The 20,027-nt window shown below is 36.8% G+C and overlaps 1 protein-coding gene across 8 annotated transcripts in view; it reads left to right on the top strand.

The window, feature by feature from the left end:
* Window positions 1–20,027, top strand: part of CDIN1 (CDAN1 interacting nuclease 1) — a 205,323-nt gene that overhangs the window by 79,190 nt on the left and 106,106 nt on the right. For 6 of the 8 annotated variants that reach the window (XM_074955768.1, XM_074955763.1, XM_074955762.1 and 3 more), the window contains 3 exons: window positions 659–726; window positions 10,379–10,444; window positions 13,969–14,074. In XM_074955768.1, the coding sequence (XP_074811869.1) occupies window positions 659–726; window positions 10,379–10,444; window positions 13,969–14,074 (240 nt within the window). Of the gene's footprint in view, window positions 1–658; window positions 727–10,378; window positions 10,445–13,968; window positions 14,075–15,234; window positions 15,425–15,529; window positions 15,668–20,027 lie in introns of those variants that run through there. The other 2 variants (XM_074955766.1, XM_074955767.1) reach the window with 2 other exon arrangements.

Raw genomic sequence — 20,027 nt, 5'->3', positions numbered from 1 at the left:
CTACACTGAAATATTTTATTTCATCTTGTGAGAAATACTGGTTTTTCATATAACTGAAAATCAATTAAAAGGCTGTTTTGGTATAGTGAGATACACCAGATGGTTTCAGAGTATATCTTTAAGTGTAAAAAGTTTCAGTATTTAAAGAACAAAATCTTAAATTGTTCAATTGTTATCCAATTTATTGTGGTTTATGTACTTAGGCAAAACTCCCATTGACTTCAGTGAGAGTCTTGAGTACGAAGCCAAAGATCAGGCCCAAAATTTTCAGCTATAAAGGCACTCATTTTAATCTCACACTTTGCTCTTTTGGAGAAGAAAATGGAAGCAAGATAAAGTACTACTCTTGGTTATACTGAAGAAAGTTGTTTATGATGATACCTGCCTTTTGTCATTTGTGTGAGGTGGTTTTTTTTTTTATTTTATTTCTACTTAAAGACTAGTATAAATTTTCAAAAGTAACTGGTGATTTTGGGTGCCTCCATTTTTGGGTACCCAACTTGACACACTATAAAGGGCCTTGGTTTTTAAAAAGCACTAAGTACAAATCACTGGTCACTCCTGATGATGTGGGGCATTATATTCTAGCTGTAACAGTGTTCTGAATTTAGTTTCATTCCAAACATATAGCACTTTTTCCTTAACTTAAATCCATCAGTGCTATTGGGCATGAGCATGAAGTCCTGCTGCGAGAAATGCTGCTGGAGAAAAATCTCTCTTTCTTAGGTAAGAATCTATAGTATCTAACCTATGATGTGTTAGCTTCAAAGATCTCAGTGACTGTTTACTTAAGGGGGAAAAAAAAGAGACCTCAACACATGCTGTATTATGTAAAGGAAGAGTAAAAAATGGTTGATGCTGTACATGTTATCTTTTATTGATTTAGAACTGAGCAGGAACTCAGTTACCTAATACCCTATATATACAGCACATGCACAGGCTTGCAATTAATATTTTATGGAATAAGTAGCTGAAAAAAATGCTTTAATATCTGCTGCAGTATTACTTTTGGTGTCATGAGATATTAGCCATAATCTAGGCCATATGAGACTTAGAAGGAAGGATAAGAAATATTAGTTTCAAAATGCTTTATGTATTAAAGAACTGCCAGAAGAGTTCACTTGTTTATCTGTAAGTGCAGTTTCTGATATTTTTGAACTAATGCGCTGAAATCTTTCCACCTTTCTATCTTTCAAGTCATTTTAAGAATTTATTTTGGAAAATGTTCACGTAGATATTAGAAGATGATTTAATTTTCTATCTGTTAAAAAGTATTAAACATGGTACAGTAATATTAATTATAGTGGTTAGCATTTAAAGAATTATTTCTCTTATCGTGATAATAAATTATGATAGTTTCTTATATCTGGAATTCCTTCTGTGGTGACATTATATCAAAATAAGACAGCTGCAACCTAGTTCTATAGTAAAATGTTGTATTCTTCAAAGAGATTTCTTATGTAGAAAGATAATACAACACATGTATTAGTTTTACCTAAAACTAATACCTCTTTTGAACAAATAATGTCCTAACTTTTACAAAAAGGAACAGAAAATAGCTTAATTGATAAATAGTAAGTATTATGGATTTATCCAAAAGCAAGTCATGCCAGATTTAGTTTCTTTCTGTGGTAGGATAACAATTAGTAGTAGATAAAGGAATAGTAATAGTAGATAAAGGAATTTCTTAGGACATAGTGTATCAATTTTAGTAAGCCATGTAGTATGGTTTCATATAACATAAACTTAGGGAAATTAAAGAAATGTGGGTTATGTGACTTTAGTGCAGTGGTTCCCAAACTTTAACAACCTGTGAACCCCTTTCACTAAAATGTTATGTCTCGCGAACCCCCTCCTAAATACCCCCTCCGCGTATTTCCAGGGATTTTCTCCTTTACCAGATTATAAATTACAAAAGCAGTGATCTTGGAAATATAAAATTTGTTTTTATGACATGCTTATTACACACTATTTATTATTAATTATTATTTATCATTACAGTATTTTTATTACATTATGAAAACAGCAACACTCTTCCAAGATCTCACTTTCGTAGCTTGTATCACTTTGAATAAGCCTGTTATAAGACAAGGCTCCTATGTTTCATCAAGGAGTATCAGATGCGAAACAGCATGAAGGTATTTAAGAAGCCAACTCAGAGTTCCTCCTACACAAGCATTCAGGTCTTGAACAGCCCAGGCAAACAATGCACATTACAACAAAGTTTAAACTTGTTCATCATAATAATTTTAAAAACAATATTAGCTGCCTGTTTAATTTTAAAAACAGCAAAAAATATCCAACTCCCTTTCCATTTCTTATAAGGAGTCTTAAGTTTAAATCTCCTCAGTGTGATAGAAATGCTTGCTTTGATCTGCTTAGCTCTTGGAAGTCCAGGGGCTCCGGGCTGCTGGCCCCATGCTGCCCGGAGTCCCTAGGGACAGCTCTTTCCACCATTAGGGAATTTTTCCCCGAGAACCCCCTGTAGCATTTTGCGAACCCCCAGGGGTTCGCGAACCCCAGTTTGGGAACTACTGCTCTAGTGGAACATGAAACTTACAATGTTTTTAAAATCAAACTTAGGAACTTAGTGGTTTGGGTCTGGAAAGGCTCAGTACTATTTTTGGCTCTGGCTTGTAATTACTGTAGTAGTAGTAGTAATACTAATTATTAATAATAAAAACAAATAAAAACATCTTACAAGTGATATTAAAGACAGGGTATGGAAAAAAGGTTGTTCATAACTGACAAAGTCAAGAAGTACTGGGGAGTAAATATACTATTTTAGATTATATTGGGTACTGTATTTCCAGGATGTTAGATGTTTCCAGTTTTATGTAAAAGACAAGATGGTGCTACTTTTCATACTTGTGTATAAAGCTGCTTTTTTTTAAGACTCTTTACTAAACGATCATTTCAGTGACTCTTCCATTTTTTTTACATTTCTCTTGTATGACTTAAAAAATGTATATTGATTTTTTTAACTTGTTTGGCGGTACCAATAGGCAAGTGAGTCCTATATTATTAAGTACCAGTATTTGTATTAACAATTTGAAGGATGAAATGGAGAGTATATGGGTTGTGTATATTCATGGATAAGTAGAATAGGTGAAGAAATCACGAGCAGTTGAGAAATAATTAAAATACAGCACAATATTGGCATATTAAACAATGAACTGAAATCAGTAAAATAAGATTAAATCATTATATGCAAATATAGAGCCAAAGGATTACTGGCCAGACAGTAATTATTAAAGAGAAGGACTTGATCATTTTAAATTGATAAACTGGATAATGCTATGCTATCACAAAAAAGGCACATACTTTCTTGGGATTTTCTTGGTTATATTAATAGGAGTACTATAAGCAAACCAAGTGAGGCAATTCATATAGTCATTTCAACCACTGTGGAGTTAGAATAATGCCAAAGTTAAGATATAAGACAGCATTTATTATAAGCCAGCCCTCAGTCCTACAAAATAATATGTTACATTAGATGCCCAAAGTCACATAGTAAATCCGTGTCAGAAATGGGATTAGAATCATATCTTGACTCCCAGTCTACTAAATTAGTCACAAAATAGCTCTTTTTCCTGTCTGTAAAATGGGTATAGCTAGTAAAAGGCTATATGTGTGCGAAGTGTCAAGTGGCAGTAGCAGAGGTGGAAATACAAATTTAAGATTTCCTAATCACCAGTCCTGTGCTCCGTTAGTTAGACCATATTGCCTATAGGGAACATAAGGCACAAACATTATCACAAATATCTACATAATGGCAAAATTAGTCAAAAAGTTTCATGATTGCTGAAACAGGCAATTTTTGTCAAATTTTTTGCAACCAACATTTTACCTACTTGTTTTTTTTTTTTTTTACCGCTTTGGGGGTCACAGTCAGGGCTTCATGGAGGTTATCATTTCTACCAACGAGCTTGTGACTCATGAACATAAATTATAAAATACTGTTCTAATCTGTTCAGCCATTGTTGGGTTATGAGCTTACAAAACTAGTTTTCTGCTTAAAAAAACAAGAAACAAAAAATGTCATTAAGGGGATTAATGTTGAGACAATATACCCTGACCCTATATCCAGCCAGTCCTCTTCCAGCAGGCCAGAGACTACACACCTCAGCTTACCTTTCAAATATGAATCAGAGACAACATTCCCCCACATCTTCCACAAACCTAATATGCTCTATTGTTTATGGGTAAGGATATGATTTTATCATGGAGGTCATGGATTCTGTGACTTTAATGGACCTCTGACTTTTTTGGCTTCAGCCCCTGCCAGAGCGGCGGGGCTGGAGAAGCTGTCTGCCCCCACTGCAGAAGAAGGAGCTGGAGAGGTGCACAGTGGTCAGCCCTCGGCGGGGATCTGACTGTTAGCCCTCCCTTCCTCCCTCCCTCCCCCCCGGTTGTATTTTTAGTAAAAGTCAGGGACAGGTCATGGGGCTTCCATTAATTTTTGTTTATTGCCTGCGACCTGTCCCTGACTTTTACTAAAAATACCCATGACAAAATTTTAACCTTATTTATGGGTTTGAAATGACACTGATTCTCTCCTGTTTGTCGTTTTGACCTCCACATAAAGTCCAGAGATTTACCTTCATCTTGTCCACTCTACACACTGGTCACTGATCCATACATCTGAGTGTGGCTTTACTTAGGCATGCAACTGCCAGCTTTTTCCTGCCCCACTATTTTCCCTCCAGTCAGTCATCAAGTCATATGTACCCACAAGTCACAAGATGCATACAGTGCGTCTCCTGCTCTTCTGCTTAATCCATCTGGGTCCTGCTTGTTGCACGGGCAGGATGCTGGTGTCCTCTATAAATCACGTATCTTGTGCAGGTTGCAGATACCAAGAACACATGTTTCAAGCCTCAAATCCCCTGGCACCTTTCCAATACAGAGAAGAGATTTGATCATTGCATCTCTCTACTGCCCTTTTCCCCATTATACTGTGTGTATCCACTGGAATGGTGGGCACAGATGATATCAGCGAACAATTAAACACCAAACAGTGGGAATTAATTCATTACTCAGTGGGATAGACTTGAGTTTTGTGGCATCTCATGAAGGTCTCCCACCTGAAGATGGTGGGCAGGAATATGGTGCAAGGTTAAAGTTGGTGCAGAGAACTTAATGATAAATTTGCCAAGTTTCTGAATTTTTTTAAAAATACACAGTTCTTTTTCGAGTGTTGGTCCCTGTATGTACTCCACATGTGGGTGTGTATGTTCAACATGCACGTGAGTCCAGAGATATTAACAAGCAGTGTTTGTTGGCCCATACGTGTGCAGTAGATCTCCTTGTCCTCCCAACTGAGTGTAAAAGAAGCAGTGTAGGTCAATGCCCTATCAGTTCTTTCTTACTGCTGCATAGTCTGAGTCAGAATCCAGTGTCTTCTCTTGCTTCAGCCTTTCAGAAAACCTGTAAGATTGTAAATAGTTATTCTTTAGCTTAGTTCAGTTAGTCTTAGTGTAGTTAGTGTGGTTTGTTTCCCTGGATCGGGGACTCCCTCCCCATGGTCATAAACTATGCCCAGACTTCTGGGTTTCAAAAACTATATTGCCTGCCCTAGATCCTACTCCATCAGTGATGAACACCAATGCTGCCACTGCTGTCTGGGTAAGACACACATTTCAGCAAAGTGCAGCATTTGTCACTCTGTTCCACAGAGTACTCACAAAGCTTGTGAGCTTTGCCTTAGAAAATACTTAATGGAGAAGGCTATGAAGCCCCTCTCTGATCCAGGCCAAGAAGACCGCCGTACATTGGCCTAACCAAATGAACAGTGCCCTTCTAAGCACCTGCTTAAGAAGCAGAGCCCTCCATGTCTAAGCCCAAAGACTCTTCTGCAGGGCTTCCCATGAGAGTAAGGGACACTCTCGTGGCACAAGGACAGATCCCTGTCGAGGAATGTCCATAAGAGACTCCCACTCCTTCCCTGAGTCCATTAAGGTCGGGTGAGCCCGTATACACATACCCTAAATTTTTTTTAAATATACAGTTAAAGGGTTTTTTGTTGTTTTTAACAATAAATTCTTTAACTTAACCTCTTTTTGGGGGGAGGGGATTGTAATTACACACTGTATAACACCTACTACACACAGGTTAGTATTTTGGACATCTTGAACAAATTTGAGAAATTTAAGAGAATAATAAATCATTAAGCATTTGAAAATATGACACAGAGGAGAGTTTAGAGTAATGGACCTTTTTCAGTTTAGAGTAAAGATGTCTGAGGGCAGGAATAACTAATTACATATGTAAAAGGAGATGTCATGAAAATGTCAGTGGCCAGTTATTCCTACTAATGAATAAGGGCAGAACTAGTAGTAATAGGCTTAAGCTGCAGTTGGGAAGATGAAATTAAATATGAGAAAAACTTCATAATCATAGGTTTCAGAGTAGCAGCCGTGTTAGTCTGTATTTGCAAAAAGAAAAGGAGTACTTGTGGCACCTTAAAGACTAACAAATTTATGCTTAAGCTTATGCTCAGATAAATTTGTTAGTCTCTGAGGTGCCACAAGTACTTCTTTTCTTTTCTTCATAATTGTAGGAACTGTTAAGTACAGGAACAATCTGCCTGGGAAGCTTGTGGAATCACCTTCACTGAAAAATTCAAGGCTAGACTTGACACTCATCTAACAAATATGTTTAATGAAATCAATCCTGGCATGATACAAGGGAATGGTCTAGATGACTCACTAAAGGATCCTTCGTTTGATTGTCATTTTTGTGGCCTTGTATAAACTTCTGTAGCACGCAAATCAGACTTAATTATTACTGAATCATGACCTATGATAGACTTCAGGTTACCTTTTAAAAAATATAAATAAGCTGTATGTAATTTGTGCTGTCAAATACAAAATTTTAGCAATTCTAGAAGGGATTATCTCATCAGTATATAAAGATATAAATAAAGGAAATTATGGTATATATTTAAAATATTTATATAAGCTCACTTAAGGTTTAAGATGTGTTAAGTGGTTGTCTTTTTTCTTTCAATTTATTACATGTGTCTGTCTCAAGTTCTAGACTTTGATGTTATGAAAACACATTTGATCAGTTGCTAAGACAAATAAGTTTGTTTACATTTATGGGGGGTAATGCTGCCCGCTTAAGAACGGGCGTTCACATGTCACTTTTGTAGCAGGCATTGCAACGTATTTATGTGCCAGATATGCTAAACATTCGTATGCCCCTTCATGCTTCAGCCACCATTCCAGAGGATGTGCTTTCATGCTGATGACACTCATTTTAAAAAAATAATGCGTTCATTAAATTTGTGACTGAACTCCTTGGAAGAGCATTGAATGTCTCCTGCTCTGTTTTACCCGCATTCTGCCATATATTTCATGTTCTAGCAGTCTCATTTGATGACCCAGCACATTTGTTCATTTTAAGAACACTTTCACTGCAGATTTCACAAAATACAAAGAAGGTACCAATGTGAGATTTCTAAAGATAACTACAGGACTTGACCCAAGGTTTAAGAATCTGAAGTGCCTTCCAAAATCTGAGAGGGACAAGGTGTGGAGCATGTTTTCAGAAGTCTTAAAAGAGCAACACTCAGATGCGGAAACTCCAGAACCCAAACCACCAAAAAAGAAAATCAACCTTCTGCTGGTGGCATCTGACTGGGATGATAAAAATGAACATGCATCAGTCCATACTGCTTTGGATCATTATTGAGCAGATCCCATCGTCAGCATGGACACACGTCCTCTGGAATGGTGGTTGAAGCATGAAGGAACATATGAATCTTTAGTGCATCTGGCACATAAATATCTTGTGACGCCGGCTACAACAGTGCCATGGGAACACCTGTTCTCACTTTCAGGTGACATTGTAAACAAGAAGCAGACAGCATTATCTCCTCTAAATGTAAACAAATTTGTTTCTCAGAGCGATTGGCTGAACAAGAAGTAGGACTGATTGGACTAGTAGGCTTTAAAGTTTTACATTGTTTTATTTTTGAATGCAGTTATTTTTGTACATAATTCTACATTTGTAAATTCAACTTTCATGATAAAGATATTGCACTACAGTACTTGTATTAGATTGTGAAAAATACTATCTTTTATTTTTATCGTGCAAATATTATAATAAAAAATAAATGTAAAGTGAGCACTGTACACTTTGTATTCTGTGTTGTGTTTGAAAATGAAGAAAACATCCAAAAATATTTACATAAATGGTATTTTTATTGTTTAACTTATTGATGCCTAGTATGGGGATTTTTTTATTTTTTGTGCAGATATGAAGTTTTAAAATACATCTTAAGATACAGTCTAATATTATTTTCTCTTTGGTTAATGTCAAATCTGTTCAATAATACTGCGGTTTTAAGATAGATGAAGTTTAACCAAAGCATCCGAGCCTCTTTTTTAACTATTTTCAAACATTAGAATCAGCAGTTAGGAGTAGGCAATAGTTATCCTATTCCTCACTCCTATCAAGATGAAGAAATTGTTCAGAATATTGATTTATCGTGTTGTTATGGTGTGACTCAAAATGGGTTTCAGAGATTAACATAAAGTAAAGCTTTGTTAATCTGCCCATCTCTCATCCATATATTTTATATCTGGGTTAAAAAAAAAACCACTAGCTTTTGCTCTCTGACACCTACCAAGGCTTAATAGCTGATATGTCACTCTAGTGAGGTGCTGTATTACTAACACTTATTTTTACAATATACTAGAGCAGGGGTAGGCAACCTATGGCATGCATGCCAAAGGCAGCATGCGAGCTGATTTTCAGTGGCACTCACACTGCCCGGGTCCTAGCCACCGGTCCAGGGGGGCTCTGCATTTTAATTTAATTTTAAATGAAGCTTCTTAAACATTTTAAAAACCTTATTTACTTTACATACAATAATAGTTTAGTTATATGTTAAAGACTTATAGAAAGAGACCTTCTAAAAACGTTAAAATGTATTACTGGCACGCGAAACCTTAAATTAGAGTGAATAAATGAAGACTCGGCTCACCACTTCTGAAAGATCGCCGACCCTGTACTAGAGTACACTTATAGTACACGTCAAAATGAATGAAGTACATCTAGTTGTGCATTTTCCCCCTTCTTTTGGTTCACTTACACACTAATTCATAACTACCCCAATGGATATCCTAGTCTTAGTGCAAATTAGTGAGGTTTTACTGTAACTTCTAGTGCAGCAGCTGAAAAATTAACTTCAGACTCCTGTTTTTCACAACCTTTAACAAATGTACCCTTAAAAATCTAAACGTTGTTCTTGTCATTAAAATGTTCTTTCAGCTCAAAGTGCTGACCTTTCAGGATATGCACAAAGTGTTCTAAAACAGAGTTCTGAACATTTGCCATGAAACCACTGTCCTAGGCTGATAAATGGATTGGAAATAAGCTACCCAATTGTGGGAATGGGCCATTAATTTTAATCAAAGGTGATGCAGAAAGGCGAATGGGATGCATGACAATGTCAACAGCCCAGTAGATGTTAAGAGTCCACACAGCCTTCCTTGTTACTTGGTTGTGCAATTAGTTGAGGTTGGGTGAAGACAGAAAGCCATGTCTGGAATTGAATGACCAGGTCACTCCAAAATCTAATGGAGAAATGGTGTTTCAGGAATACCAATCTAATGGCATTAGAAGTCAAGGACAACACCTAGACAGTAGTGAAGTGTTTTTGTTTTTTTTTTTTCTTTTTAAGGCATGGGTTGATTTTTTCCCCCACAATTTTGTCTTGCTTGCTCCCTGTCATGGTTCTGAAAATCTTCAGATATTGCTTAAAAGAGGTTTTGGTATTTACAAAGGATACAGAATTACAAACAGACTTAACTCTTGAAGACAATGTTCTTTTAAATGTATGTACTACTGAACTGTAAAATTTGACAAATTCTACATAATGCAAGAGAAATAAAAATCTGTGTCTTCTCTTTCCTTTTATAGCTTTCCAATTGGAAGATAAAGTTTTGTAATAACTTTAGTCAGACTTCAATATAAAATAAGAAAGCAACTATAGAATATGTACATTTGTGGCATTAGTAAAAAGCTGTTCAGGTTAATTCTAATGTGAAGAGATTCTTCTTTCGATAAGCAAATATATTTCTTTATTTTGAACAGTTTTTCGGTTACAAAGTACTGTATGACAGCTTGAATTAATGATGTTTATAATGAAGACATAAAAATGCAGAGATGACAAAGAAGCATTTTTATATCCATGCTTCAGGTTTGCTAAGAAGGTTCATTTAATCTGAGACAGCATTGCATACATATGAAAGATATGTATGACTGCATTAGTAATTCTTGCACTCTTATTTAAAAGAAAATTAATTATACTGCTGTCTGGTTAATAGAATAGTGTTATAAACAATAGTATTTGTTCTCTATGCAGCTGAAGAACAGCTTCGTGCAAAGGGTTATGACAAAACACCAGATTTTATTTTAGAAGTGCCAGTAGGTGAGTCCTTAAAGCTTTTTCTATTAGAATTTATTGTGTTTATACTAAAATGTTAACATTACTTAATGATAAGGCAGTAAAAACTAGATTATATTATAAAATATTACTGTAAATATTATAGTATATTATGCATGTTATACTTTATACATTACAAATATAAAATATTGTTTCTAGGGATTTGCAGTAGTAACACAATAACTGTAAGAAGTGTTTTTTGGAAAGCGGGGGGCTTAAGTAACATCCCTGTACCTCAAACCTGAACTGACCACCATCTGAGGCTGAGATCAGAACCATTTAGAATGGTCTATCCCCAGAAACTCATAGACCCAGTCAAACTCCAAAACATCTTTACGGGTAATGCCTCCCCAGCAAAAGGCCATGGAATGGAAGATCCAGCAAATCAGTGAAACCACTCATTTGCCTCATTTTGGCATCCACATCCTCCTCGTTGCCCCCGCAGATCTCCATGGGTACTTAATAGCCTGACCGAGAAGAATCAGGAAGAAAGAAAATTTTGTGTCAGTGGAGAAAAACTGGTAGATAAGTTCTAGCATTCCCATCCTACTGGTGATGAGGATCACATAAGCATCTAGATAGTCAAACACAAGGAATTCTCAGACTTAACAGCTATTCCATGGAAAAAGTAAGAATTTTGTCTTCTCTGTTATGGGGGGGTCTACAAACCCCACACTGAGGCAGAGAAAAGGCTGAAACAGTACTGGGCCAGGAAAGCTACGCCCCTCAGGCACTGCTGAGTATGCTCCTGGGGAAAAGGAGCAGTATAAAAAGAGCTCCAGCCACTCAGGCATGGGGGAGGAGAGAATCCATTTCTAGCAGGAGCACTTCCCTGAGAAAGGCAGAAAAAGAGCTCTTATTGAGGAGGTCTTACTGTGAATCTTTCCTCCTCCTCTTCCTCCTCCTTCAAGATATCACCCTAGAGGCAGGGAGAATCATGTTCAGGGGCACCAGAGGGTTGCCTGCATCAGCTATGAGACTGGGAGTTTGGCGCAAAGGACTATAACCAAACAGCAGCTATACCCCAAACTGAGAAATTGGATGGGGTAGCAAGTGACCCAAGGGAAGGTGAACTAGAGGTGGACCAAGCATAGGCCAGCCCATGCTGTCATACTTTCAGGGCCCTGGACCAGACAGAGCAGAGGACCCTGGTCCCCCTATTCCTCTTAGAATCCCCTACACCTAGCTCTGGGATGGGCAGAGCCAGGGGTTTACCGACAAGGAAGCTGACCCAGTAGAACCCCATCCAGGGATCCCAGACACACTGGACGAAAAGAGAGACTGTGGCAGCAGGCCCAGACCACTAGGCCTGCTGACCAAACCAGCAACCCCACTATTTCCTCCATAATAGCAGCTGCTGAATCATGAGTCAGCACCTTAACCAAGAAGAGTTATTCCACTCAATTTCAGAATCTGGCACCTCCCTTTTCAACTATATGTCAATGTATTTTTCAGAGAAAATCAGGAACTCATGGAAGCACTATATGAGAACTGAGCCATTATCTGTGACTCAGATTTTTGCCCTTCTTGGTGATTCAAGCTTCTAAGACTCTTACTAGCAAAATTGTCAACATCTGCTTCGATGAGAGATATCTATCATCATTTACTCTAAATCATGTAATTACCTCGCCAGTATTTAAGGTATAATCACTCAACACAACATTCTTCTCCACTATGTAATCACTCTTTTATGAGAAAGCATTTTGAAAAGATCCAAAGGGACATCTTCCACTCCACCTAGATATTTTCAATATTCTGGACTCCTCCCACTCAGTTTTCAAGAACAGAGATGGCGCTGGTGGCACTAATAGATGACCATGGACAAAAGCCATGCATCCATACTCAAACAACTGGACCTCTCCACAGTATTTGATACATTCAACCATGATAGTCTGCTGTCCCACCACAGAGACTTGGCAGGATTACTCAACAATGGCTTAATTACATGCTGTCAGGCCACACTCATAAAGTTACAATGAACACCTACTCTTCCACTTCCAAAGCTCTCACCTGTGCAGTTTCATGGATCTGTCATCTCACCAGTCTTGTTGAACCTATTAAGAAGATTGTGAAACAGCACTGACTAAAAATCTAGCAAAAAACAGACGATATCTAGCTATTAATCTCTTTCATATCAAACACAAACATCACCATCTCCCAGCAATCCAGCATCCTGGCTGTGATGAACTGAAGAGCAACTGGCTGCAGTTCAAACATTGGAAGGCTAAAGGAGATGTTGGTTGGGAAAGGCAAGTATTTTGGAAAGCTTACTAGCTCTGGAACATCACCTTTTTGATTGGTTAAAACAGTCCATGGATTTGCTGTCTGTCTGTACGCTTCACTGCCTCTAGGTATCCCAGTAGCTGTGTAGAGTACCTTTTTTACACCCATCTATGACTGGCAGGAAGACAAATAGCTCCCCTTCTTATCAGACTTCGACAACGCCATGGAAATGCATGTATACTTTATAACTGTGATTCTCTACTTAGATATAAAGAGGCAAACTTTTTAAAATTCTATAATTGATGTAGAATACAAGAGCCTGTCTGGCTTTGCAGCACAAACTTCTGAGAGCACATCGCCCCAAGTCAAACTTAATGTTTCGTTCCTTAGGCACTACAGTAAGCTAAATACTACAGTGATAGGTGCTATAGAAAACTATACAGATAGAAAGGTCTTCAAAGCCTTCCATGGCAGTGTCCCAAGTTACCCAGAGGGAGACTGGCTCATCTTATATGGGCATAACTTCCCACTGGAAAAATTGGTCAACCTCAGGAGTGAAACCTTGTTTGTGCAGGAGATGGGCCTCTCATGGTGACTGGCGCACAGGTTGGAAGGTTGCTCCTGGAAGACACCATGAACTGCAGTGTCTTCGGAGAAAAACGGAAAAGTCACTTCTTTGACATATCCTTCCTACATAATAGCACAGAACACATCCCCACAAAGGTACAGTGTCTGCTGACTCCAAAGAGAAAAGGGAGAAATATATATGTATGTACGGTTCATAATTTTCAACACTGTGGGGTGAGCTTCTGTTGCTTGTCTGCTCCCTGTCCTACCCCAACCTACAGCACTGAAAAGTTTCTGCTACAGTAGCTCGCCTACGTGCCCCTGCATTCACCAGGTGTTTCCAGCCCCTTTCCTGACACCTAAGAGGGAGAGTAAGGGGAAAATGGGTATAGCTGTACTTCTGTCCTCAGTATTTTGGCTCCTTTTTCATTGAGTAACTGTTTGTACTGGTTTAAGTGCATTCGAAGGACTTTTGGAGCACACAATAATTAAAGTTAAATTGAGAGAATTGTAGGTAAACACTACTATGTGGTTCTTAGATTTTTGTTTCAAAAAATATTCATTGCAAATGTTTGAAAGATGATTTACAAGTATACAGCTGTGCCGTAAGTATAAGTCATATGGTAGCTTTGATTAATGTAGAACTTTACAAATCTTTGTTGTCGTCAGGTTTTCAGAGCTTGCATTCATTTTATATTAGTAATGCTTTGTCCCCCTAGCTGTTGAAGGACATATAATTCACTGGATTGAAAGCAAAGCTTCATTTGGTGATGAATGTAGCCACCAGGCCTATCTGCAAGACCAGTTCTGGAGCTACTGGAATAGGTAGGTTTCCATTATTTTTCTTCATAGATGAGTACTAAGTTAAAAGCTCATAAGAATTTCCGTAGCTGGAAAAAATGGTGGTAGTTTTTATTTGTGTGTGTTTTTCATTAAACCATGTGAGTCAAATGTATTCTGGGAGTCTAACGTATTGCATTTTAGAATCAAAGTTCCTGAATCAAGGTAAAATGCATAAATATCTGTTTCAAATTCTTGTAATGATTGTCATTTAAAATCATCTATGTCTGTCTTAAAGATATAATTACCGTAATAGACATTGTAGTCAACTGTTTTGCGAGAGGAACGAAGCATCTCAATTCAATTTCTCCAAGATAAAGAGGGAAATTTTATCCATAGTATTTGTGAAGACTTTCAATAGTTGTAAGACAGCCAAGACATCAGATTACAGTGTACCCAGTTCCATCTAGATTGTATAACAAGCAGGCTCCCCATGTTAGGAATTAGATTGTCCAGTGACTGCTGTTTATGGCCATTTTTTCCTTTGTATTCATAAGGAAATGCATAACACACTCGGTAGGAAAAGAAGATGGAATAATTAGCTGCATGAGTGTTAGAGAAAAACAATTACTTTATACTTCACAAAATTTTTATATGCAGGGGACAACATGTTGTTAGGATAAAAAGATATTTTCTCCTAAAGAATGTTTAGTAAAAGTAGTTCTTGGTTTTCCTTCACTATTATCCTTACAACAGTCCTCACCATTAGCAGCTCACTGAGTTAAATTCGCCTTTTGCAATAAAACATACCATTGCAGAAAGGAAGTTGCAGTGATTATTTATTTTTGTGCAGTTCATGGCATCTGGCCTATCTAGTTTTGGGGTATAGCAAAACACTTCAGAATAATTTCGACCTTTTGAGTCTGATGTCACCTGCAGAAGCACCCTTTATTTAGACCTGTCAATCAACAGATAGTATTTTATTTTTGTTTTATATATATTAACTAGGCACCTGTTCATTTTGACATAGTAAAAATAGTGAGAACAACATTTCTTATTGTGTTGGAAGTGAAGCACATTTAAGGTTCTGTTGCCAAAATTAGGATGATTGGACTTTTGTAACAATAATACTGCTTTGTTTCAGCTTGAAATTCTCCTAATATTGAAAATTGCTGTAAATATATTTCATTGTGCTATACTTTCAGTTCATCTGAAGAAATCCAGAAGTCCCATTACCCAGTCTAGGGTTGATTATTCTGTAAAGTAAGAATGTAATGCCACCTTGATTAAAGAAACTGGACAGACTCCATTGTTACTTTGTGTAAGGACTGTAACAATCCGTTATATCAACATTAGTAGACACTACTGCAGTATACTAACAAGTACATAGATATCAACAAGAGACCAATTAAATAACAATTAGTAAGTGTACCGTGGATGACTTGCTGCAAGTACATGTAAAGTCAAATATAACAATTTACTTTTTCCATCATTTGCAAGCCTGGATACTGCGTCTCGAGACTCTGTAATACAATTTATGGAGAGTCCCAGGAGAAAACTTGACACTGTTATTAGCTGAAGTAACTTTACTATATATGAAGAAGACACTAGCAAAATGTCGTCTTTGACACTGATATTAGAATAATGATAATTCCACATAATGAGAGAAGCATTTCTTCTTCTCTGTTTGAATATGAATAGCAAGTCTTCCCTCCAATGAATTCTTTTCCCCCTTTAATTGTAATCTAAATGTCTTTAGTCCTGTGCTTATATGTAAAAAGAGAACATGAATAAATAAGAACAAATTTCCTGTAAGTATTTTTAAAGTAACACCTACACTTTTGAAATATAAATTGACATTCATTTCTAATTAATAAATTAAGCCTGATATTAAAACACCTGTTTACATCTAATAATCATAATGGTAAAATGAAAATAATCTTTGAAGTCCATTGTGGTGGGTTCGGTCACAGAGACTCCCCTCGAGACTGTTACTTGATGAGCTGGGATACCACTGAGAACAACCCTTCTGCCAGAACAGGCGCCCCGCCACTCCTGTCTTGCTGAGTTAGGCACTCCAGTCAGCTCCAGCACAGACCCAGAGGTTGGACCATGCTTCTGCAGTTCACTGAAACTAAGATTCACTCAGCCCAGGGGCTTCAGTTAATAGGGACTTTCCCAGCACCCAGTGTTCAGCCTTTCTGGGAGCCTGAACCCCAAGTAAATCCGTTTTACTCTGTATAAGGTTATATAGGGTAAATAGATAAATTGTCCACCTTCTATAAGACTGATAGAGATGCACAGCTGTTTGCCCCCCAGGTATTAATCACTTACTCTGGGTTTATTAATAAACAAAAGTGATTTTATTAAGTATACAAAGTAGGATTTAAGTGGTTTCAAGTAATAACAGACAGAACAAAGTAAGTCACCAAGCAAAATAAAGCAAAAACACGCACGTCTAAGCCTAATACATTAAGAAACTGATTACAGGTAATATCTCACCCTCAGAGATGTTCCAATAAGCTTCTTTCATAGACTACAGATCCAGGATCCTTCTTTTACAGATCCAGACTAACACGGCTACCCCTCTGATACTTTCACAGACTGGACTCCTTCCTAGTCTGGTCCCAATCCTTTCCCTTGGTACAGTCCTTGCTAGTTTCAGCAGACATCTCAGGTGGTAAGCAGGGGTTTTCTCATGACTGGCAGCCCCTTTTGTCCTGCTCTGTCCCCTTGTATAGCTTTGGCATGAGGTGAAAATCTTTTGTCTCTCTGGGTCCCCTCCCCTCGTTCTAAATGGAAAAGTACCAGATTTAAGATGGATTTCATTATCAGGTGACATGGTCTCATGTCACTGTAAAACCCCTAGTCTCCACTCCCCCTGGGCTGGCCCACACGTTCACAGGAAGGCTTTCAAGTAACTAAGGCGATATACAACTGATTGTTTCTGGAGCACCTTTAATGGCCTCCACTTAATATGTTTACATCATTGATACAAGTTTAGATCTTATTCTCCTAACTCCAGATACAGAAATAATACATGCAAACAAATAGGATGAACACACTTAGTAGATTACAAACTTTCTAATGACACCATACAAGGGATATTTAGCGTAAAGTATATTCCAGTTATGTCATATTCATAAGCATATTTCCATAAAGCATATGGAGTACAACTTCACACCCCTGGAACCAAAAGGTGTGTATGACTGATAAGAAAGGTGGGATTTTAGAGGATTCAGTTCAGATCACATACAATTTAGTGTTTGGTTTTTGTTTCATGGATTAGAAATTGACTATCAGGATTTATCACACAAGAGAAAACTAGGAATTGGAACAATGGAATGATAATCCTTTTTTCTACTAAGTTGTTTGAAAGAGTTTGACATCTGTTCATCCAAAGAATGTTTAAGTAATAATTTTATCGGTTTGGTTGAAGTAAAGGCAAATTATTTTGCGGGTATATTGAAAGTATGCATTTTTATAATAGCATCACTAGTCTCCAATAGTATGTGGGCTTAGAAAGTTGTACCAGTGAGTTGAAACCTAGTGGTTTGACAACCAGATTTAGAGGAAAGCTTGGGAGTTGCATTTGTCAAGTAGCTAGGAAAACTGTTCATGCATACCCACTATCCAAAGCTTCATTGGCAGCCCAAACATAAAGAACTGAAAGGTCATTCTTCTTCCTGCAGTATGATGGTTTGTTGACATATTTTGACACACTGGTACAATGCTGAAAGGTTTTGACCTTACTGCAACACTGGGAGACTTAGGGTCAGTTTAGCTATCTGATGCTTGTAGAATTTCACACATGCTAGAATTTGGTTTTTTGTTGGTTTGTTGTTGAATTGTTTTGTTGTGTTTTGGGGGCTCCTCTGTCAGAATTAGTAAACCAGTTTTAGAAAGTGGACATGAATGGTCTTGGAGTTTATGATCACTTTTTACTATTCAACCAAATTATCCTTGTCTAAACAGAAAATAGTGTACATTCAACAATTTACGACTCAAACATTCTTTTTATAAGAGTAATTAATTTAGTTTTCATAAAGTCAGTTGTCTGTTTGCTAATTTTAATAGCAGGAAGTGAAGATAGTCTTCTTAGTAGACCAAAAAAAAAAAGCAATTCTAAACTAAAAGGAGAGCCAGTTGTTTAAAATTGTCTGTATACCAGTGAACCAGCTTTGTAAAGAAATCAAGATTATCAGTATCTGTCCTTTTGATCATACAGAATAATCAATATGTGTATGCAAATATACATTTCATAAAAGGGAAGATCCCACATGTACCTTATTTTCAGCAACGTTATACATATATGCTTGTTGTGGCCATATTGTTTAATGAGATTTACGAAAAGTATCAACACATATTCTGACTAATAATGTAGTTTGTGCAAAGAATTTGTTCAAAACAAGTAGCCCAAAAGAATTTGTTTCAGTCTTTGGGCAATAGTCTGATCCTTAACAAGATGATTTAGAGTGTTGGACATGTGGTTTCAGTGAGAAATATCTACATTTTGTGTTGACAACTACTACAGTTGTATTAATTTCCAGGATCATTTTAGATTGTTTCACTCTGTATCAAAAGTCACTTGTGCATTACCAAAGCAAAGAGGGAACCAATCCACATAACATTTAGATTAAAATTTAAATTTGAATGATAAATGTCAATTAAACATGAATTACAGTGTATTTTTTTCATATAAAATGTTTTATACATATATCTCAAATTAGGATTTCATTATAAATGGATTAGAACTTATCCTTTGACTGCTGGGTTATTGCATTCTCAGCTTTTACAGTAGTATACAGGGTGCTATATATCTTTGTTTGAATTATTTTTCTTTATATTTTTCTCCACTCTTTCAGATATTATTATGTCACTGGAGACTATCATGTAGTACAGATAGAGCGCTTTCAGCTTCCACATACATTACCGCAAGGCTTCAGCTCCAATTTCCCTGGTATTTCTCATTCAGATTAGACAAGCATCTAATTTTATGTACAATATGAGCTGACAGCATAGATCCTGCTATGTTTGCCAAAGGCCTGGTCACAGACACTCCACTATGTCAAAGAATGTCAATCCTCACAGACCTTACCTTTCAGAACTCCTTGTAATTTTTAATTGACATTTACATCTGACATTTTCAATGTATTTCTTATTGTTGAGTTTTTATCTACCTAGGAATAGCTTTAAAAAAACTTCGGTAAACTATTACATCATATATTTTAATTTAACAAGGTCAGGTTGCTTGCTGAAACTCAAGAATAACCAAATTTCCTTCCCTCTCCACCCTCCCATGTAATTCTGTAAATGCTCTTCTAATCCATTTGAAGTGACAATTGGGCAGGGGGTTGAGAGTGTGGAAGGAGCGTGAACTTGTAGTATACATGTGCAAAACATAATTGTGTTAATTGTTGGCCACCCTCTGTGTGCAATAAAGATACCATAATCTTCTGAAAAATTGTGTGTACTACTACTACACACATATACAAAAACAGCACAACACTTTAAATAAAACAAAGCTTAGAATATGTAGTGACTTGCAATTTGTATAATGTGGTGTATTTTCTCAAAAACTGAAACTTTCATTTTAGTTTCAAAGATTAAAAACTTAATATATTAATATAAGTATAATTATCCATCTACTAGAACTTAGAATAAGGGAGTACGGTTGATGATAAATGTCAAAGAGCACAAAACTAACAGAAGCATTTTGTCACAAATAATGCTGCTTTTCCTCTAATTAGTTAATTTACATTTTACAAATTAAGGACAAAATTCAGACAGAAAATAATCTAGTAGTGTATCATAGCTTTACTGACCTGTATTTGTAACTGCCAAATTTAAGTTAATTAGAAATGTAGATGCTGTTTGTTTTATCTGTCAAAAAGCTCATCTCACCAAAAAAAAAAAATCTAGACACACTTTTCTTCCGAACATTTATCATCTAAATAATAGTCTTGCCAAGATGGCAGCCTCATAATAAACTCTTTTC

Source organism: Natator depressus, chromosome 6, assembly GCF_965152275.1.
Source record: "Natator depressus isolate rNatDep1 chromosome 6, rNatDep2.hap1, whole genome shotgun sequence".
NCBI lineage: Eukaryota > Metazoa > Chordata > Testudines > Cheloniidae > Natator > Natator depressus.
Note: the sequence above shows the minus strand (reverse complement) of the source record. Positions and strands in the feature narration are given on the sequence as shown.